We start from the raw sequence: 23,078 nt of genomic DNA on the forward strand, positions 1-23,078 counted from the left end.
TGTGTGTGTGTGTGTGTGTGTGTGTGTGTGTGTGTGTGTGTGTGTGTATGGCTCCCTGGAATGTTCCAATCTAATGCTATCTGACCGTTTCCCACATTTCTGTTCCACTATGAGGAGCTGTGAGATTGACGGCAGTGACAGTCAGAAAGTAACACCCGTGATGGAGCACTCCATCATACTCAGACAGAACATGCTTGCACAGCCAGTCACAGCCACTTACCATTTTATTATTAATTTCATGGAAATGGATTTCACAGACTTTCTCAACAACTTCTTCATTTTCAAAAGTTACAAAGCCAAATCCTGAAAGAGAGGTAGAAGAGAAAAGGAACATTAGTTTCTACTGCTTAATGAAGGCCACCTAGGTTGCTCACCCTCTCTATTAGGAACCAGAGATCAGACACTTCATAAGGTATCTACACCCAGCCATTAAACTCCATCTAACGGAGCACTAATTAGTCTCCCAAGGGCTATTAACACGTAACAAATGCTAGGAATGTGCAAACAGCAGGCAAAATCTGTCCCTGTGTCTCTGTAGGGCTTGCTCTGTGAGAGATAATTGGTTTGTCCAATGGAAATAGCTCAGAGACACAGACAGGTACAGTGATGCGAAAATTGTCTGAAAAAATGAATATTATTGGCTGCCCTTCAACTCCTCAGTGATACTTGGAGATGACACACCCGACTGTTGTCCGTGACTAGCTCGTGGGACCTTTGTTTTTAACTGCTCGTTGCAGTGCACCATTTAAACTGACTGATGAGTTCACTACACAAATTGTTTGTGCTCTGTCCAACTCATTGCCTGCCACAGTGCCGACAATAGACACTCTACACCAGAGCTCCCAACATTTTTCCCACACTGATCCCATTTAACCTTTGCAAAGGAAGTCTGGAGAGTGATGCAGTGGTTTCTGATGAGGGTTGTCTCAAGCAGCTCTGTGATGTGGAGTCTGTGCTCCCTGTGTTCCCCAGGATGCACACCAAGACAAACATCGACTGCACCTGGAGGATAATCAACTCGATGAAGGATGCTCTTTGGTCTGCCTGAAACTTGTTGGTCTTCCATAGGAAGGAGTTGACCTCGACCAAGTGTTGCAGACTGGCACCTTCCAAGGCCCAGGACTATGTGCTGAGGGAGGCACTAAACCTTGGGGCAGCTGTTGCCAAGGAGCAGTGGAGAAAGACCACTGTCTGAGGTCTTACTGCTGAAGGTAAATGGGGGTCCGTTCAGTTATTGGACCCTCCTGATGCCTCAAACATATGTAAACATAGTCTGGCTCAAGGAAGAAATGCCTTGAGTTTATTTGTTCTCCATATGTGAAGACTGTGCACAGAATCGAAATGCTCCAGTGACTATCTATGTATATAAAGATTTTTATGAATGAAGTATATTCTTGAAATTAAAGAAAGACCTCGGGTGACAGGCAGCAATGTTCCCTAAAACTGCATGGCTGTGTTGCTGCTAGGAGGTTCCACGCATGCTGAGTGTCGTGCCAATGCATGGCCCTCCGGTTCCAGAAACAGCTGCCAAGTGCAAACATCAGAGTTGTGCTCAGTGACAGGGAAGATTAGAGGGAACATAGCTGGGGTCGGGAGAAGGTGTAAGAGAAGGAGTGTGGGGTGGGGGGGTGCTTCTAATCAATTATCCCAACCAACAGCAAGACCATATGCTTGAAGCAAATTGAAAGTGGGAAAGTGACCTTATTCGATCTACCCTCTACATGAAGAAGAGACAGTAAGAACTGCCGACGCTGGAGTCAGAGATAACACAGTGTGGAGCTGGATAAACACAGCAGGCCAGGCAGCATCAGAGGAGCAGGAAAGCTGACGTTTCGGGTCGGGACCCTTCTTCAGGGACCATCCCTCTCATCCCCACCTCCTTGACCTGACACAACCTGTCCACCTTCTCTCCCACCTACCTGCTCCTCCCACCTCACTGACCAATCCCCACCTCTGCCTACCGGCACTCACCTGTCACCATCCCACCTACCTTCCCCAGCCCCACCCCTCCTCTCTATTTATTTGAGCTCCCTTCCCCTTCCCCCATTTCTGAAGAAGGGTCCTGACCCGGAACGTCAGCTTTCCTGCTCCTCTGATGCTGCCTGGCCTGCTGTATTCCTCCAGCTCCACACTGTGTTATCTCTACATGAAGAAACTGTTTAAAAATAGACTCTGTAGACTGTTTGCTGCAGCACATTGCTCAAACAGACAATACTGAGTAAACAGACTTCAGAAAACACTGCAATGAAACCTCCTTCTAGCAGACGCTATTCCTGACAAGCTGGAGTAAGAGACACCGACTTTTGGCAGGATTGTGCCCAAAACACAGACCACTGCATTATTATATATATATATATTTCTTCACTTAATACCTTGCCCTATGTAAATTCCATCAACCTGGAGGTGTGTTAATAATATTATATCCTGCCTTGGTGGATACATCAGAAATCAGTAACCTTAAGGCTATTAGGGACTCCAGCTTCACATATTGCTTTGTAAGGCTCTGAGTTATTCACATGCACAGCTTGCAAAGACAAAAAAAATTAATGCTCCTACTACAGACGCTCATTAGGCTGCCACTGCGTGCTTTCAATGGAAAAAAACATGCACTTTTGTATCCCATTTGAAATCCTGGAACTCCCTCCCTAACAGCTGTGCAAGTATCCCTATACCCCTAGGGCTCCAGCGGCTCAGGAAGGTAGCACTATCCTTCTCCAGGGCAATGAGCGATGGACAAACAAATTCGGGCTCAGATCCTGCGACAGAACTCTTAAAAACTATCCCTTTTTCACGGAAACACATACTCAGTACGACCACCAAATCCAACCTTTGTGAAAACACTCGAGGAAAAAATTCTACCACAAAAATATACAAAGAACATTAATCCCAGGGCCTACTTGTACTTGGGAACTGAAACAATGAAAGAAATTGGAGACTAAACATTTGAGGGGGAGCTCTCTGGCTGCATGAGGTTTTAATTTCCTTTTTGCTTTCAGCATGAGATATCTGTTGAGTTACCTGACGGTTATTATGGGATGTCAGTATGGGCTGAAACCCTCACATTGGGAGTCACCACTCATCTAATCCTTCAACAAAAGCAAAATATCACTGGACTTCTGAGAAAGAGACATAGCAGATTCGAAACATTAACTTTGTTTCAGAGGCTGGCAGGCCCAGTGAGCTCTTCCAGCACTTTGTGTGTGTGTTCCCGATCTCATCCCCCCTTGTTCAGGAACTGCAGCTTCCTTCGAAGTTCCACTCTCTAACTGATGCAAACCTCAGGACATCCCTACACTCCACGGGAGGAGACACTGCAGGGCCTGACTCACTCACTCCAAAAGGTTAGGTGTGTCCAGACTCAGTTGTCACTGACTGGCAGTGAGCGAGGTGGGTAGATGGGTGCAGCTCAAGGGCTGACAGAAAGCTCTTCAGCCTTAGTTTGAGCCCACTCCGTCCATCGGTAAATTTGCCCTTTCTGTGAAGTGAGCTCTGGCAACAGCACTCGCCTTGGAATGCAGCACACTCCAATATACTTTGAGAGGCTGTGAGAGGGGGCACAGTCTCGGTCAGGATAGTGCGCAGAGTGGGGAAGCAAGAAAGCGATGTTGAGGCATACAGCTTGAGGGAGGGAGCTGCTGTGTCAGATGGAACCAAAGGTGAAGGGTTGGCACGCAGAAAGCCAGAGTCAGAGAGGGCTGCAGTAGGATATGCGCCCTGTGCAGATTAACGAGATCGCCTCTGGCAAGGAGACAACTCTAACCAAAGCAGCAAGGATGGCGAATGATTGGACAGCGCTGACAGGAGGGTGAAGCAAGCAGGAGAGATGGTGGACCCAGATAACAAGGTGTGGAGCTGAAGGAACACTGCAGGCCAGACAGCATCAGAGGAGCAGGAAAGCTGACGTTTCTGAAGAAGGGTCCTGACCCGAAACGTCAACTTTCCTGCTCCCCTGATGCTGCCTGGCCTGCTGTGTTCCTCCAGCTCCACACCTTGTTATCTCAGACTCCAGTATCAGTAGTTCCTACTATTCCTGAGATTGTGGACCCAGTGGACTTGACGGAGAGGAAAGGCTCTGAGGCCAGCAACATCAAGCTGCATTTAAACAGCACGGTAAACGTGCAAACTACCCTGCGGAGCAGACACAAACAAAATGAGACAGTGGGCCACATAAGGAGGGAACAGAACATGAGAGAGAGGTGGAGAAGGTTAGGGAGGGAAATCCAGTAATTAGAACCCATGCAGTTCCAGGCTAGGCCGCCAATGTTAGAGTAATCAATTATCACCAATGGTCAAGAGGTCAGAATGCAGAGATCCAGGAGGGTTCTGTGGGACTGAAGGATATTAACAGAGATAGGGTGGGGGCGATGCGGATGGAATTTGAAAACAGGGATGAGAACATGTTAAAAACGCAGTTGGGATGGCAGTGCACGGTGACAGGAGTCAGTGATTCAGGAGACAACGTTTCCAAACGGTCGGGGCTGGGACACAGAGCTGGAAAGTATTAAACAGTACTCCGATCCGGAAACAATATGCAGTAACGGTAACATGCTGCAGGCTGATATACCATGTGGTGCATCACACAGCTCCACCAACCCTGTATATTAAACAATCAAACTGACAATGCAATGGAAAGCCCACTGGTTTAAGAGAAAAATAATCGAATCCCATTTCTATTTGGTGCTGTGCTTATTGGACACCCAATAGAAGTGGTTTCTACATCACCATGTTGCAAATACCTTCCCATTTTCCATCCCTTAGAGGGAGAACAGTGGGTTAATTCCACTCTCTGCCTTCAATCGCACCCTAGAAACGTGTTTGTTTCAAATGGTTAACAGCTACGTCAAAACAGTGCAGACAAGGAATTTAATGACAGCACATCAGCCAGCTGGGCTAAAAATAGCGAACAGGAAATTAAACCCACATGATGAGCTTTCACTGGGTAGCACGGTGGCTCAGTGGTTAGCACTGCTGCCTCACAGCACCAGAGACCTGGGTTCAATTCCACCCTCAGGCGACTGTCTGCGTGAAGTTTGCATGTTCTCCCTCTGTCTGTGTCTGCCGTCCAAAGATGTGTAGGTTGGGTGGATTGGCCATGCTAAACTGCCCATCATATCCAGGGATGTGCAGGCCAGGTGGGTTAGCTGTGGGAAATGCAGGGTTACAGGGATGGAGGATGGACCTAGGAGGGTTGGCATGGGCTGAATGGCCTGCTGCTACACCATAGGGATTCTACAAAGGGCTGGCAAGCTGTCAAAAGTTGTCCTTTTAAAACACACCTGGGCTGGCCCCAACAGATTTGCAGTGAGAGGACTTCTTTTCTCAACCTGCCAAACAGACACCCCAGTGAAGGGTGCTCTGAGCTCCCAGCAATGCCAGGCAGGAGTGTACAATCTACACTCTGATGCATTCACCAGGGTCTGCAGTGAGGCTTCACTAAGTGCTCAACAGACAAGCTAAACATAGCACTTTTTACACAACATTTCCCGCATTCTGCATAATTACATTTAATTATAACTGCACACATTCAGGGCACATTACAGCTTCTGAAAGACAGAATGGAGATTAACCTCTTAGGTTATGTTTTTAAGTGTGTTCTCTATCAACAGAGTATTATTGGAAATTAATCTGCTTTGTGGACCCCATACGCGCCTGCAATTTACAGGGAGTCAAAACAATTCTTTTCTGATGGTCAACTGCGTTAAACTCAGACAGTGGCACAGTGAGTCTCTATAACTGTAACTATAACTAGGATCTTGCTGCATTTGTTTGACTGCATGTAAAATGAGTGCAACAAAGACCAACTTTGGAGGGACCAGGGGCCTGGAGATAAACTGTGCTCGGACCAGTTTTATTGACAGGTGGTTGTCTGAAACAAGACTGTTGACCCCTTTCACACTGATACCTCTACAATAACTGTCCAGGCTCCCAACTGAAAACTGGGCACTTAGCTTAGAGGCACATATTGGGCCGGAGTCTGGGAGAGAGTGGCTGCTGCAATGGAGGACAGAAAATTGGAATAAAATATGTCTAGAGCCAAATAATTGTCTCTGTGGATGTCCTGACTGTAATGTGCAGAGGAGAGTTCAGGCCGTGCATGTCCGACCTCTAAAGTATGGGAAAACCTCCAGTGACCTAGCGACTTTCACATCCTTTGCATAGCCAAAGCACCTGGTGTGTTTTAAAAGGACAACTTTTGACATAGTCAAAATACACTCGCTGTAGGCTAATGTTGAAACAGGTTGTGCTCAATGAGATTCCACCATCAGCAATCAGGGGAACAGCCAATTAATCTCTCCCTGGGTGTGCAAACTGAAGGGAGAGTGTAGACCAAGATGCCTGAAAACCATCCAGCTCTTCCTCGCATTATGCTGCACAATACCTTACATCTAGCTAAACAAGAGGGGTCACTTGAAGCATGGCACGTCAGATAGTGTAGCACTTGTTCAGCACTGCACTTAGAACCAGGTAACAGCCCATGTTCAGCTGCATTTTTATTTATTCACTCATGGGATGAGGGCATCATTGTCTGGGCAAGCATTTACTGCCCATTTTTAATTACCCAGAGGGCAGATATTAGTCAACCATATTACTGTAGGTCTGGATTCACATATAGGCCAGACCAGGTAAGGATGGCAGATTTCCTTCCCTAAATGGCATTAGTGAACCAAAGGAGTTTTTCCTAACAATCAGCAATGGTTTCATGGTCATCATTAGACTCTTAATTCCAAGTTTTCATTGATTTCAAATTCCACCATCTGCCATAGCAGGATTCAAACCCACATCCCCAGAACATTACCATCAACAGTCCAGTAATAATACCACTAGGCCATCATCTCCCTGCATGAGCCCACAATTCCAAGTGGTGGTGTCCTTTTTAAAAATCCTGACAGGATATCACCTCTTAATGGTGATTGGGAGAGTTGCTGCATAAATGCAACTTATTTGTTGTTTCATTTTAACTTGGGTGAGTATTAGGAACAGGAGTAGGCCATTCAGCCCCTCGAGCCTATTAGCTATTCAGTGAGATCGTGGCTGCTCTGTGGCCTTACTTCCTATACCTGACTTTGGCACATATCCCTTAATGTACTTGCTAAACAAAATCTTATCTATCTCAGATCTAAAATTAACAACTGATCCAGCATCCACTTCTGTTTGTGGAAGAGAATTTCTAATCTCTCCCACCCATTGTATGAGAAGTGTTTTCTAACACCTCTACTGAATGCTCTGGCCCTAACTCTCAGACTATACCCCTAGTTCTAAAACCTCCAACTAGTAGAAACAGTTTATCTTTATCTACCCTGCCTTTTCCCGATAGTATCTTGAAGACTTTGTTCAGACCACCCCTTAACATTCTAAATTCTAGAGAAACCAGGCCTAATTTGTATAATCTCTAGATGTTGATGGGGAAAAATGTGAGCGATGGTCCAATAATTTGTAGGGGGGGGGAAGAAAATGGGACTCTGTGAGTCTGTGACATGAGGTTGCTGCATGTGCCCTTGTACCTGACCAACACCTCTGTCCCTCAAATGGAAAAGCCCAGCGATCACACCTTTATTCAAACAGCAGCAGATGAAACCATCCTGCCTCGAGCCCAGTGGAGCACATGTGTACACTGGCAACAACCCGCGTTTATGTAGCGCCTTTAACACAGTAAATCAGTGTGGGACACTTCATCCCATGGTCAAGTGGAATTCGACACCAAAGAGCGTGAAGCGATAGGACGGGTGACCGAAAGGTGAATCAAAGGGGTCTGTTTTAAGGCATGCTTTAAAGGTGGAAAGAGAGGAGGAGAAACGGAGAGGTCTGGTGGGGGGGAGGGGGGAATTTCGAATCGAGGACCTTGACTGATGAAGGCACAGCCAGCAGCTGTTAAAATCAGAGATGCATGAGAGGCCAGAGTTGGAGGACAACAGAAATTTCAAAGGGTTTTGAGCTGGTGGGGATTTCAGAAATAGAGGTACCATGAAAACCATAGAGAGAGAGAGAGATAAAGAGGGGAGTTTTAAATTCAAGATGTTGGCAAACTGAGCCTCGACACAGTTGGTGAATGGGGTGGGGTGGATTAATGAATGGGATTTGCCACCAGTATGAATACGGGAGCAGACTTTCAGAACTTGGTATCAATGTATTTTGATAATAACTCCTGTTTTGCTTTTTGGAAAACCATTTTATTTGGTGCTCATCAAAAGTGAAGGCTCGCAGTTGGAAATGGAAGTTGATGGGCATTGTGAGAGGCGTTCATTAAATCCTAGTCAGGAGCAGGCCTGTTGTGAGAGTCTGAACTCGCTGAAATTAGTGACTGATAGGTTTGGTTGTGTGCAGCTGCTGAACTGGCCCGAATGTTCCCCTACATATCTCAGTGCCTTCTGAGACAGGATCCGCAGGGAGAGAGTTCAGGACACCCTGCAGCCTTTCATAGGGCTTTTGACTCAAGGCGGTATCTGGGAAGGGGGTTGGTTTGCTCAGTTGGCTGGATGGCAGGTTTGCGATGCAGAGTGACGCCAACAGCGTTGTCTCAATTCGCACACCAGCTGAGGTTACTGTGAATGACTCTCCTTCTGGACCTCTCCCCTCGCCCGAGGTGTGGTGACCCTCTAGCGGGAGAGCAGTCTGGGACTATCTTGGCTTTACCATCCAGGAATAGGGCAAAGGAATTCATTCAGGAAATGAAACGCCATTGAGGAGAAGACTGTATCTCTGGGATCTTTTTTTGCCCATGGGAGGATATGAGAAGGTGGGACCAGGAAAAGAGAAAGCTACTGAGGTGGGGATGGGGATTAATTTAAACTGTGTGTCTCCTCAATACCAGACATTGAGGCCTAATGATCACTATTGCAAATGCAGACATTACATCAGTCATCTCATTCTTTATTCATCTTTGTAAGCGTGCAATGTCCTGTGTAAGCAATTCCACGCTACCTTTAATATGGAGAAAATTGGCAGCACAGAAAAAGGCCATTCTATCCATCTTGTCTGTGCAGACCCAATAAGAGCTAAACAGCCTAAATCCATCTTTCCAGCTCTAGGTCCATAGACCTACAGGTTACAGAATCTTTAGTGCAAATATGAGGAGCAATTCCTTTTCTCCTCCACCAAGGAAGCGGTGAGAAGGGGTAATAATAATGGGCAAGTTGGTCCTGGAGTTTCATTGTGGCAGCAACAAAGTGCTGGAATGAGAAGCTGATGAGTGACTTCTTCAACTCACCACCAACTGACCACTCTCAAGTGGTCAATTAATAAAAAATCTCCTTGGCGCATTCCGCCAGGATACTCCACCATTCAAATCGCGGCTCGGCATTTTCGGGGAGAGAGAGAGGGAGAAAGAGAGAGGGGGAGAGAGAGAGAGACAGAGAGAGAAAAAAGAGAGAAAGAGAGAGAGAGAAAGAGAAAGAGAGACAGAGAGACAGAAAGAGAGAGAGACAGAGAGAGAGGCAGAAAGGGGAGGAAAGAGAGAGACAGAGAGAGAAAAAAGAGAGAAAGAGAGAAAGAGAGAGAGAGAAAGAGAAAGAGAGACAGAAAGAGAGAGAGACAGAGAGAGAGGCAGAAAGGGGGGGAAAGAGAGAGACAGAGAGAGAGGCAGAAAGGAGGAAAGAAAGAGAGAGAGAGGGAGAAAGGGAGGAGAGAGAGAGACAGAGAGAGGGAGAGAGAGAAAGAGTGAGAAACAGAGAAAGAGAGAGAAAGACGAGGAGAATATTTTAGGAAGGTTGTGTGACTTTGAAACTCTCTGCTTCAGAAGGTGGTGGAGGTAAGGGGATTATTGAATACTTTTTACACCACGGACCCGAGTTCAATTCCGGCCTCAGGCGACTGTCTGTGTGGCATTTGCATGTTCCCCTCGTATCTGAGTGGGTTTGCTCTGGTTTCCTCCCACAGCCCAAAGATGGGCAGGTTAGGTAGACTGGCCATGCTAAATTGCCCTATAGTATCCAGAAACATCTAGGTTAGATGTATTAGCAGTGGGAAATACAGGAACTGGGCGGGTTGCTTTTTTTGAGGGTCAGTGCAGGCTCGATGGGACAAATGGCCTCTTTCTGCACTATAGGGATTCTACTTCATATGTTAACATGTCAGGTGGAGGTGAGGGAAGGGAATGGGAAGGGAGGGATGTGGATAGCAGAGAGTTAAGCATTCCCACACTCCAATTACCCGTACTGGCACCAGAATGTACCAATCCAAATGACTCAGCCTATTGATAGATCTAATCCCATCACCGCGGGGATAAATCTCTGCAGCTTTTTGTCGGACTTAGGCCCAATCGCTGAACAAACAAGTGATTAAAGAACGGCGTAGACAAAGATTTTTATGCACAGACTATTTTTTCTCTCTCTCTCTCTCTCTGTGGTTTGCAGAAGTCCTGAAGCAGACAGGACGGTTCCTGGGAAAATCTGTGTTTGGTTTGTTGGAGTCGGACTGTGTAACCTTAGCATGACCCAGACAGTGTCAGCGAGGGGCTGCACAGAAATCCCAGTGTCCAAAAAAACAACAGGCAGAGAGGTTAATGTCGGCCTGAGTGGAAAATGTGCGGAAGAATAAGTGATTATAAAGGTAACAGAGTGGAGGCAAAGTGAGTGTGTGTGAAAGAGAGGATAAATACAATGAGAAAGGGGAGAGGAAGATGCCAAGTTCAGTTAGACCTCGTTAATTTCTACCAATATCACACAACATCATCTGTATTTTGAACCCAACATTTTAAGCATCTTTGTTAACCCCACGGAGGCAAAACATTTAGCTTCCTGCACTCCGAAAGCAGCCTGCAGGAAAATGGGCTCCTGTTCAGGGCAGGTATCTGTTCTGTTTATGCACATCACACCAAGTCAGCGCCAGCATTCAATTCTGCCGTTCGAGTAAGGAGCTCAGTTAGCAGCTCTTAATGCCTCTGATTCCCGCTTATCTGGGTTAAAGTCCTCACTGTGGGACAAGATCCCAAAATCCAGGCTGACCCCCAGCAACGCATCCCCGCCCCCCGTCCCAGTCAGTACAGAGGGAATAGGGCACTGTCAGAGCTGTCCCATTTCAGATCAGCCATTTAATTCAGTTCTGACGAAGAGTCACAACAAACCCAAAACATTCTCTCTCTGCAGATGCTGCCAGACCCGTGGAGTTTCTCCGGCATTCTCTGTGTTTGTTTCAGATTCCCAGCATCTGCAGTATTTTGAGTTTACTGAGTTAAATCGAGCTCCATCTGCCTGCTCAGATGGTCCTAGAATATCCCCTGGCACTATTAATTATCACACTTCTGTCAGGGGGAGCTTGCTGTGTGAAAATTAATTGCTGCTTTCCCTACAACATAACAGTGAATAAACTAAAGATCTCCAGCGAACAAGAAAGGCAAACGTATAAATACAATTCATCCCTTTCTGTTAAGGGTGGATGAGAGGGTGTGCGAGAGAGTGAATGAATTAATGTTTGGTGGGCCTAAGTATGCACGTGTGTGGGGAGACCAGTTGGTGTGTGTAAGGGATGAGGTTTCTGCATGGGTGAGTGGGTGTGGACACGGAGCATTCTGTTCAGTAGGTGTGTGAGGGTGAAGAGGCAGGTTGTTGTGTGTTTGCGCACGCATGTGTGCATGTGGCTTTTTGCACGCAAGCCCTGGGGTCGGACTTGAACCTGGAACTTGGTGTAACATGAGGATAACCGGGGTGGGCAGGCAATAGACACTGGCCTTGCCTACAATGCTTCGTCCCGAAAGTGAGCTGAAATTTCTGCCCCCTCTCCATGAGCAGTGCGGAGGATTTGAACATACATTGGTAGCCGTGAATTTGGACTCTGACAAAACCACAAAATACAATGGTGCCTCCTACAGGCCTTTCACAACATCCATAACTGGGGTAGGGCTAGTGTGGAGCCTCACTGAACCGGGATATTCATCCCTCAGCCAAACGTGTCCCTGTGAACATAACAACAATTGAAAACTGAAATGGATGCATTGCATAGCGGCAAGCTCAATGTAATGCTAAGTGGATGGGACAGTCTGTTTGCAGTAGTCATCTGGCCTCTGAATCAGGAAATGTTAATCTATATTGAGACAGGCACCAGTGATTGTTGTACATCCTTTGCTGTTACACTCTAAAGATCACAATGGGGCAACTGCAGCATCTGCTGGCTTGGGACCAGACACGGAGCTCGATGCGAGGCTGGGAACTGGGAGATTCTACTCAGGATGGGAGACCCTGCAATGAAATCTGGTGAGACCAAAATCTCTGGGGAGACCAGGGTGGAGGGGGGCGGTGGGGACAACTTAAAACAACAAGAGCAACGTGACCCATTTGGGGTTGTTGCAATTGTCTGTGCATAACTTCCTGGACAGGGCTAACCCTCCAGCATCTGTGTGGAAGCCGCAGGCCACAGGGACGTTGACTCCATTTCCAGCAGATAACTGTCCCAGAAAGATAACTCGTTGCTTTGAAGGGCGAGAGCTTTCGCTCACACTCCTTGCTCAGATCAATCCTCCCTTTTCTCTCCTTCAGAAAAGAGTGGGCAGCACTCTCGAGGTTCATAGAGTCGTACAGCACGGAAACAGGCCCTTCAGTCCAACCGGTCCATGCTGACCATAATCTCAAACTAAACTGGTTCCGCCTGCCCATATTCCTCCGAACCTTTCCTAATCATGTACTTATCCAAATGTCTTTCAAACATTGTAACTGTCCCTGCTTCCACCAGTGCCTCTGGATGCTCATTCCACACTGTGTGAAAAAGATGCCCCTCAAGTCTTTTATAAATCTTTCTCCTTTCACCTTAAAAATATGCCCCCTAGTTTTGAAATTTCCCATCCTAGGGAAAAGACACCTGCCATTCACCACATCATAATTTTATAAACCTCTAAAACCTCATACATTCTAGTGAAAAACGTCCCAGCCTATCCAACCTTTCCCTATAACTCAAAACCCCTCAGTCCTGGCAACATCCTGGTAAATCTTTTTTGAACCCTCTCCAGCTCAATAATATCCTTCCTATAACAGTGCAACAAAAACTGGACTCATTACTCCAAAAGTGGCCTCTCCAATGTGTTGTACAATCTCAACATGACATGGAAATATATATTTTTTTGAAATTATTCCTGAAGCAAGTCTCAGTCTGCCACTGGCCACAGAGCTGCCTTCTGTCTCCTTTGTGGTGGACATGCCTCAGAATGGAAGGCTGCACCCTTCCTGTCCCCAAGGCATAGGCAAAGCTTCATTGTGAACAGGCAACAGTGAGATTTTGCCAACTCAGCTAGGGAGATATTTCACTGTTTCCTCACTTGATCTCTAACCTTGCAGCTCTGTCCCCTGCTGTATGAAGTATTGGTTCTAAAGGGGTTAATTTCACAGCTACATCAGAGTCCACCCAAACTGCACAGTCTTTGGCCATGCTAAATTGCCCATAGTGTCCAGAGATGTGTAGGTTAGGTTAGATTAGCCATGGGAAATGCAGGGTTACAGGGTAGAGTAGGGGTTGGGTCTGGGTGGGATGCTCTTCGGAGGGTCGGTGTGGACTCGATGGGCCGGATGGCCTGCTTCCACACTGTACAGATTCTGTGGTTCTATGGACAGCAACAGAATCCACCCTACTTTGTAAGGTATTGACAGTCCACAGACACAGGTGACAAGCTAATACAAAGAGTAGGCAGGCCGAACTGCAGATACTAAGTTAGTGTCAGCAGTGTGGGACAAAAAAGACACAAGCAGTACCCAGCTATGATAAAAGAATCCACAAAACTACAGGTCACTTCCAGAAGGTGAGCAGAAGCAGGACACAGATTCAGAACAACAAGAGTGGTTGGAGGTTTATACAACGAACTCAGTACAGAGAGTAATCAGCACTGGATTGATTTCAGAGGCATTTAAATGGGAAATTAGTGATTGAACCAATCTGAGTTTGTCAGTGGCCCTCAGCCAGCAAAGGAGGATTAGTGGGAGCACTGTAGTCCCCCAACCATAAGCCATCGGGGGTCAGCACAACAACATGTGGCATCCCACAATCCCCCCCAGTAGTCAGTTATCTCACTGATCTACCTTCCATCAGCTATGCAGCGAAAGCCGATTTGTGCACAGAAAGCTCCAACAAACAACGGCGTTCCCTCAGCCAGATAACCTGCTTCAGGATAAAGGGATTTAAAAGGATAAAGAGATTTAAAGGGATAAATATTGGCTGAGGTCACCAGGGCAACTTCCCTGCTCTTCTTCACAAGAAGAACCTTTTACCTATGTCTTAAGGACATCTGTTTCAACTTTTCATCTGAAAGACAGCACTGCATACAGTGCAGCACTCCCTCAGTATTGCACAGGAGAGACTGCCTAGATTTTTATGCTGATGGGTCTCTGTTGGGACTTGAACCCACAACATTGAGGCAAGAATGTTCCCAGCTGAGCCAGAAGTCAAGCAGCAGCAAACGAGAGGCAAGACAAGCAACTTTCACCTGCATTCCTGCCTACACCACGATCCCGCAGTTCAATCCAAAATTTCAGCGGACTACAAGGAAATAAAAAGACTTGCATTTTTATAGCATCTGTCATGGGCTCTGAACATTGCAAAGTACTTTGCAGCCAATGACATCTTTCTGAAGTGTTGTCTCTACTGTACCTTCCCGCTGTACAAAATGTTCCAGAACATAGCATTCTGAATCATTAAAGCAGATCTGGAGTTGGCTAATATTTTTTTGTTAGTGTCGCATTACAGCATCCCTGACATGGAGGAGTTCAAGGTCCTCTCTGTAACGATGAGAAATGTCCGTGTTTCCCCCAGCCCTGACCTGCATGAAGCCTGACAACGTCTTGGTCAGAGGTTCCTGAGATATATCCTCTGTATTTTTATGGCACAGAAGTCCCCTTTTTTTTTGCTGGGAAGCTTTCTCTCTTGGCAGCAGTGAACCAGCAGCACATGTTACAACAAAGGGCCTTTGATTTCAAACGATGGTTTATGCAGAGTTATTGGATTAAAAACCACAGGGCGTGCACTAGGGCAGTGATACGTTAGTCTGTCCATCTGTGTGGTCCTTCGCCTTCTAAACAGAGGAACTGCTGGCAGGAAGAGGCCATTCAGCCCATCCAGCCTGAATAAAATTATGGCTGATTTTCCACATCAACACCATTCTTCGCCACATTAGTTGGACCTCAGGGGGTCAAACTTCAGTTCATCCAAGTCACTCAAGTACTGGTTTCCCATGAATTCAGAATATAGAATCTCAGACACTCACAACCCTCTGTGTGAAGAAATTTCTGCTCAAGCAGAATCTTGTTGAGGTGTTGGGGGTGGCGGTTCCTCAGTCTGGAGGGAAGGTGATACCTTGACATGATGAAGACATATCCACCAACACGGGGGCAATGTTGTGGCAGGGGTACGTGTGGATGTCGAGAAACCTGGAGATCTGTCAGGAAGAGGGTTGGGAGGGGAAAGGTCACTCTGGTGTGCGTGGAGGGACTTTGGTGGGGTTTGAATTTGGGACAGGGTCCTGTGGGTGGAAACAACTTCGCAATTCGCATCTCAGCTCCTTTTGTGTTCACGGGTAGAGAGATTAGTGCTTTATTTTTACTCTCCATTGGCAGAATGTAAAGGGGTCCTGCTGAAGGGGCTGTGATGGTGGGGTTCAGGGCAGGTGGGAAAATTGGGCAAGAGTATCCATGTCCAATTTCCAATGCCTGGAATACGTCTGAATTTAGTTGAAGGGGGGGAGCATCCAGGGGTCCTTGGATGAAAGGGACAGTGTTTGATCGTGGCACTGGATACTGGGAGTGGACCCCAGCAACATACCCCATACCCCACACACCACCACCACCCCCCCGCCCAGCCCACATTGTTATCTTGTGTTCTAGGACCTTGTGGTCGAGGAGGTGCTATTCACACAGCAGCCACAGACCCTTCTGTGGCACTACTGAGCACTAGAGGTACCGAACCCTGATTGGCTGCACTGGTCAGAACTGAAGCTGCTGCTCGGGGGGGGGGGGGGGGCTCGATTCTAGGGGGGCGTAAAGCCTTGGTTGTCCTCCCCACCGCTGGGATTGGCCTGGAGCTCGGTGGGCATTCCCCCAGAGAGGCTGTACGGGTCTCTCCAATCAGCTGAAAAGAACCCCCATCCCCAAGACCTCAACAAGATTCTGCTTGAGCAGAAATTTCTTCACACAGAGGGTTCTGAGTGTCTGGGATTCTATACTCTCTATACAGTCCAATGAGCAGGCTAACTGGGCTAGCCATGGGAAATAGGGGTTTACGGGGATGGGTCTGGATGGGATGTTCTTCAGAGGGTCAGTACAGACATGATGGGCCAAATGACCTCTTTCTGCGTTGTATTCAATGATTATCAAGCTGCTTGATCATGTTGCCCTTCCATCCTATACTCCACCAGATGGGGGCAGGGTCCATTATTTGAGGAAAAGTCTCAGCTCTTCTGCCTGATGTATAATCTGTCACATCATACTGGGGATTAACATCCTGTCCTGAAAAATTACCATCTTCTGCTGGACATGCGAAAATAAAGTCTCTGATTTATGGTTTAGTGACAATCAGAGGCATGGGCACACCATCTGTTGGTGTGCCTTTGAGTCCAATGCGACAGCACAGCTGAGCTGTAACTGGGCACGGAACACACAAAAAGAGACCACAGGCACGATAGCTTGTTCTCTACATCAGGCGCCCTCTGCAATTTAGGTGGAAAAGAGAGGGGGGGGGGGGAGGGGAGAAGTGAATCCATCCCCTCGGCCTCCAGGGGAAACATATAAAATAAGAGCAGGAGTAGACTATGTGGCCCCTCGAGCCTGCTCCACCATTCAATAATATCATGGCTGATCAGCCAACTCAATGACCTGTTCCTACTTCGCCGCATACCATTTGATCCTTATAGACCTTGGCTACTGACCCTATCCATGCCCCTCATGATTTCATAAATCTCCATAAAGTCACCTGTAAGCCTCTCCCTAAAGCTCCAACCCGCCAATCCTGGCAACATCCTTGTAAATCTTTTCTGAAGCCTTTCACGTTTAAGAACCAGATCCTACTCTTCTTGGGAAAAAAGGTTTTTCACTTTCCAAAGGGCCTACTGTCTTCTACCTTTCCCTTACCTTGATCATGGCACCTCACCCCGCCTCTCCTCGCCACATGTATCATTCTCTATTTCAGCATCGCAAGCTAAGTGCCCTGCTTCCAAATCTCTGAGGGGCTAACATTTTAATGTTCTCATCCCTGTTTACAAATCTTTCTGAGGCCTCTCCATCTCTGTGACCTCAACTAGTCCTTCATCCTCTGGCAAGTGTTGCTGAACAATGAGGCCTTCAGGTACAGGTGCATAGTTCCTTGAAAGTAGAGTTGCAAGTAGACAGGATGGTGAAGAATGGACACTTGCCTTCATTGGTCAGAACATTTGAGTATAGGCCACTTTTAGAATATTGCGTCCAATTCTGGTCACCTTTCTATAGGAAGGATGTTGTTAAACTTGAGAGGGAGCAGAAAAGATCTACAAGGATGTTGCTAGCTTAGAGGGTTTGAGCTATAGGGACAGGCTGAATAGACTGGGGCTAATTTTCCCTGGAGCAACAATGGCTGACGGGTGACCTTATAGAGGTTTATAAAATCATGAGGGGTGTGGATGGGGTGAATAGTCAAGGTCCTTTGACCCAGGATAGGGGGAGTCCAAAACTAAAGGGCATAGGTTTAAGGTGAAAGGGGAAAGATTTAAAAGGGACCTGAGGGGGCACCACTTTCACACTACGTGCATGGAACAAGCTGCCAGAGGAAGTGCTGGAGGTGGGTACAATAACAACATTTAAGAGGCATCTGGATGGGTATATGAGAAGTAAGGGTTTAGAGGGATATAGGCGAAATGCTGGCAAGTGGGACGAGATGAATTTAGGATATCTGGTCAGCATGGATGAGTTGGACCGAAGGGTCTGTTTCCGTGCTGTACATCTCTTTTACTCTCCCTGCACTCCCTTAAGCATCCCCTTTCAGGCCTTCTTGTAAAACATATCACTGTGAACAATCTTTTAGCCACCTGACCAAGGAGTAGGGGGAGGTGACTGCCTATTGGTATTATCGCTGGACTGTTAATCCAGAGGCTCAGGTAATTTTCTGGGGACGCAGGTTTGAATCCTGCCACGGCAGATGGTGAATTCAATAAGGAAAAAGAAAACTGGAATCAAAAGTCGAATGATAAATACAAATCGATTGTCGATTCTCAAAAAGACCCATCTGGTTCACTAATGTCCTTCAGGGAAGGATAATGCCATCCTTACCTGGTCTGGCCTACATGTGACTCGAGACCCACTGCAATGTGGTTGACTCTTAACTGCCCTCTGGGCAATTAGGGATGGGCAATAAATGCTGGCCTGGCCAGCGACGCCCCTCATCCTGTGAATGAATAAAAGAAATGCAACACTGTCATGTGGTTCAGTGTCACACTTTGTTCAATAACGCTCCAGTGAAGTGACTTCTTGTGGTGGTGGCATGGGGTGTTAGTACAGTAAAGGCACTGTATAAATGCCAGTTGTTGTCAAGGAGGTACATGGCAGGGATTCAGGGCACCACAACTTTTCACTTCCTCCTTGTATTTTTGCCCATCTCTCCCTCTCTCCCCTCAGCTGCCTGAGTGAACAACAAAAACTGAGTGTGCAAGAGGGACAAGTGAGTGTGAATCCACGTTGAACATTCATAGTTTGTTCACTGGATAGCCTCAGTCTTCTTCACTCGAACCATGAAGCAAGATGGCATCCCTCCAACTAGGCCCACCCTCAGGCCTCCTGCACTCGGCCCACCCTCAGGCCTCCCTCACTAGGCTCACCCTCAGGCCTCCTGTACTAGGCCCACCCTCAGACCTCCTTACTCTAGGCCCACCCTCAGGCCTCCTGCACTGGGCCCATGCAAGCTCTGATCGTTGAACACTCAACCTATTACACACTCCTCCCCAACCAAGTGAGGCCACCAGAACACCTGGAATGAGAAAAGGCAGGAAAGTCCGGCTTCTCGACATGAACTCCTCCAAATCTAGGTGTGGCCTCTGAATAAATCCAGAGGGTTCATGTGCTGGGTGGTAACCATGGAAACATCAGCATCAGCACAGGGTGCAGTGTGATAATAACACAACACTGGCCCCACATGGAGCCTAAAATTTATAAAGAAAATGTCACAATGTGGAAATCATGGTATGAGTAGAGTCAATGTCACGTGACACAGCTAAATTCAATTTATGTTAGGTGGACTGGCCATGGTAACTTGCCCCGTAGTGTCCAGGGATGTGCAGGCTAGGTGGGTTAGACATGGGACATGCAGGGTTACAGGGATAGGGTGGGGGTTTGGGTCTCAGTGGGATGCTGTTTGGAGTGTACAGACTCGAAGGGCTGAATTGCCTCTTTCGGCACACTAGCGGTTCTTTAATTCTAAAAAAACAATTGACGGGCAGTACGGCGGTTAGCACTGCTGCCTCACAGCACCAGGGACCCGGGTTCAATTCCACCCTCAGGTGACTGTCTGTGTGGAGTTTGCATGTTCTCCCTGTGTCTGCATGTGTTTCCTCCAGGTGCTCCGGTTTCCTCCCACAGTCCAAAGATGTGCAGGCTAGGTGGATTGGCCATGGAGAAATGGAGGGTTATGGGAATTGAGTAGAGGGTGAGTCAGGGAGGGGTGCTCTTCGGAGGTCAGCGCAGATTCGATGGGCAGAATGGCCTCTGTCCGCACCATAAGGATTCTATGAGAGGAGACTTTTGGGTTTGTTGATTTGCTGCTTCAAAGCAGGGTCTGCTCCTTAAGATATTGGTGCACCTCCAGGCCTACGTCAGTAGGCCTCAGCCTATAGCTCTGTGGAGAGACAGCACACAAGTCAAAGATGACATGAGTGATGAAGTAGCTGCTTCTTTTCACACTGCCTGGCATCCATCAAGAAAGCTGTAAAATCACCCTCAGCAGAAACACAGATGAGCAGCTCTACTACATTTGCACCTTAACGCACCCGAGACAAGTGGGATTTTATGACTGACAGTCATGTGCCTGGCTATCCAGCACTCATTATCAGCAAGGTACTGTCAATGACCTGCTCTTCTTCAATCTCACAGTCAGCCAGTTTAGTCCCATTTCATATACATGGGTGTACGTCAGTTTAAAGGGTGTTTTCTCCCTTAATAGGTAAACTCAACAGTTGGTCAACCAGTAGCACACTGGTAGCCCTGAAACGGGAGATTGTGGGTTTAATCCCACTCCATAGATGTGGAACACTGAGGGAGTACTGCACTGTCACATAAAGATACCCAGACACGGCGTCTTATGCACAGAATCTGCTCTCAGTCAATTTATACATTTTTTGGGTGAATTATTAGTCTTTTCAATGCTTCTCAAAGCTGGTCAAGTGCTGTCTCAGTGAATCAAAGACAGAGAGAGCGAGATGGGGTCAGGTGGAGAGAGTGTGTGAGAAAGAAAGGGAAGAAGAAAAAACAAGAAGGGAGGAGAGAGAGAGAGCGACAGAGGGACAGAAGAGTGAGAGAGCGAAAGGGAGTGAGAAAGAACAAGAGAGGGAGAGGGAGAGAGAATGAGCGCAAGTGGGAGAGAGAGCAAGAGAAAGCAAGAACGAGAGAGTGAGACAAAGAGAGAGAAGGGGAGAGCAAAAGATGGAGAAGGTGATAAAGAGAGGGAGAAAGGGAGCTCTCGCTCCTTGTGCACCTTCCCTGCAGCTGTTTCATTGCCTCTCTGCTCCTATGATGCTGCTTGGCCTGCTGTGTTCATCCAGCCCTGCACCTTGTTGTCTCGGATTCTCCAGCATCTGCAGTTCCTACTATCTCTGATTCATTGTATTCCTTGCTCTGTTCCAACACCCTAATGCACTCTGTATGGTATGATCTGCCTGTACTGCACACAAAACAAAACTTTTCACTGTAACTAGGTACATGTGACAATAAAAATCAAATTAAAATTAGAGAGGGAGAGGGAGAGAGTGAGAGAGCAAGAGATGGAGGTGAGAGAGAATGAGAACGAGAGACAGAGAGAGAGCGAGGGAAGAGACAAGTAGAGAGAGAGAGACAGAGCAATAGGAAGAGAGAAAACATTTACCCATGCTACCTACACCTTGCTATGAATATCATGGATTATCACACTTTAAAGTAACAAAGTGGAACAAAAAGCCATTTCACCCTTTCTCTGTCCTGATGGGGAGCTGGCTGTCAGGTTCTGCAATTAGCTGTGGTTAAGCTCAGGATGTACCTGCCTGCAGCAAACAGTGGGTGTCAGACTGATGGGGTAAGGACCCCCCCAAGTAGGCAGCACCCCAAGTGGTCAGGAAGTGAAGCATGGTCCAGGGTCATTTACTTGGCAATGTTATCTGAGGAATGAAGGTCGGTCAGGGACTGGGGGGTGAGGGGGTAGGATGTGGAGATACGAACCAGGACTTGTCTGCTCTTCTCTGAAATAGCACCAAGGTGTATTCTGCATCCTCCTGAGAGACCTCACAGGAGCCTCAGTCTTCCTAACAGCCCCAAAAACCCACCACTCAACTTAGCGCTGGATTTCATGGCCTGGCGTCTGGAGTGGGACTTGAACCCACAACCTTCAGATGGAGAGACAGGAATCAGGGATTCAAAAGGCAAACGTGTACTCAGTGGGCTGAATGGCCTCCTCCAGTGCCATCATGACTCTCTTGGTCTGCCCAGAGTGTAGGGAAGGAGACGTTTTTTATTCATTCACAGGATGAAGGCATCTCTGGCCAGGCAGCATTTATTGTCCATCCCTAATTGCCCAGAGGGCAGTTAAGAGTCAACCACATTGCTGTGGGTCTGGAGTCACATGTAGGCCAGATCAGTAAGGGCAGTTTCCTTCCCTAAAGGATATTACTGAGCCAGATGGTTTTTTCCTGACAATTGACAATGGATTCACAGTCATCATTAGACTCTTAATCCCAGATATTTATTGAATTTAAATTCCACCATCTGCCAAGACGGGATTTGAACCTGGAAATGTCCCCAGAACGTTATCTGTGTCTCTGGATTAACAGTCCAGCGATAATAGCGCTAGGCCATCGCCTCCCCAGACTACAAATCAGCAGCAACATATTTTGACTTCAGATTCTGGTGGTCACTGAATGGTTCACATACTTGACTCAAGTTTAGCTCCTTTGGGCCTATGATGCCTTCAAAGCCTTCAGCCTAGATTGCCAACATGTGGAAGCCTCCTGCAGGCATGGAGGCCTTCCTGAGAGACCAGGCACTATTGAGCTGAACACTTGGAACGTTATCAAATATCTTTTCAATTACCACAATGTTGAGACTTTAAAGATGTTTGCTCCTAATGTGCTGTCATCAAGTTAATGATACCTCAGTGTTCTCTTGATGCCGGTTCACGGTTTTAACTCAAGCACGTCAATAATGATAACCTTAAACATTAAACAGTTGGGTCAAAACCAGGTTAAATCACACCGATGAAACAATTAGTGTCATCACTTTCTAGGAAAATGTTAATCCCATTTTGAAAGACATTTTAACAGTGACCTATAATTTTGCTTCTCTGAATTCCGAGTCCATTTCCTGCACTTTTCAAAGAGAAAGATCAGGCAAAACCTCAGGGTAGGAGCTGGTTAGTGTCCAGCTCAGCTCCTGAGCATTCTATGAATGTGCAACACACAGAAGACAGAGCCTTCTCAATGATGAGGAACGTATGAGTTGGTCTCCCACCTCATTGTTTGTGGCTTTAGAGTGAAGCAGGTCAGAGACACTCAGCTGCTGGAACTGTGCAGGGTTTAACCCTGTCGTGTCCCTGTAAGCACCTGTCCAGATGATCGCTGTGAGGATCTGACAAGGCACATCCGCAAAGTCATTTGGAGGCAAATTGCAGGCAAGCGCTCCTGCAGATTGGCAGATGCAAGTAAATCACAGACCATCAAAGTCTGAGAAACAAGCAAGAAATGGTTGACTCCTCTTTCTCTCCACAGTGAGCGGTCTTCTTGACACACTGCACTCAGGCAGGAGCCACTCTCTCAAAGACAGAGTGATATTTAAAGACTCTGGCACATTCACAGCACAGAGCTCCCTTTCCCTCTCTCTGCATTCACACTCAAACGACAAAACACTGCAGATTTTTTTCCTGGTCTAAGCCTCTACCGGAACCCTTCCTCATTTTGACAGTCAAGGGAGCTG

At 47.1% G+C, this 23,078-nt stretch overlaps 1 protein-coding gene across 5 annotated transcripts in view; it reads right to left on the reverse strand.

Annotated features, from left to right (window-relative positions):
• LOC109922848 (RNA-binding protein Musashi homolog 2-like) overlaps window positions 1–23,078 on the reverse strand; it is a 295,031-nt gene that overhangs the window by 198,302 nt on the left and 73,651 nt on the right. For all 5 annotated transcript variants that reach the window (XM_048612469.1, XM_048612468.1, XM_048612466.1 and 2 more), the window contains exon 3: window positions 221–303. In XM_048612469.1, the coding sequence (XP_048468426.1) occupies window positions 221–303 (83 nt within the window). The remainder of the gene's footprint in view (window positions 1–220; window positions 304–23,078) is intronic.

This window comes from Rhincodon typus, chromosome 26, assembly GCF_021869965.1.
Source record: "Rhincodon typus isolate 14 chromosome 26, sRhiTyp1.1, whole genome shotgun sequence".
In the NCBI taxonomy this organism is placed as follows: domain Eukaryota; kingdom Metazoa; phylum Chordata; class Chondrichthyes; order Orectolobiformes; family Rhincodontidae; genus Rhincodon; species Rhincodon typus.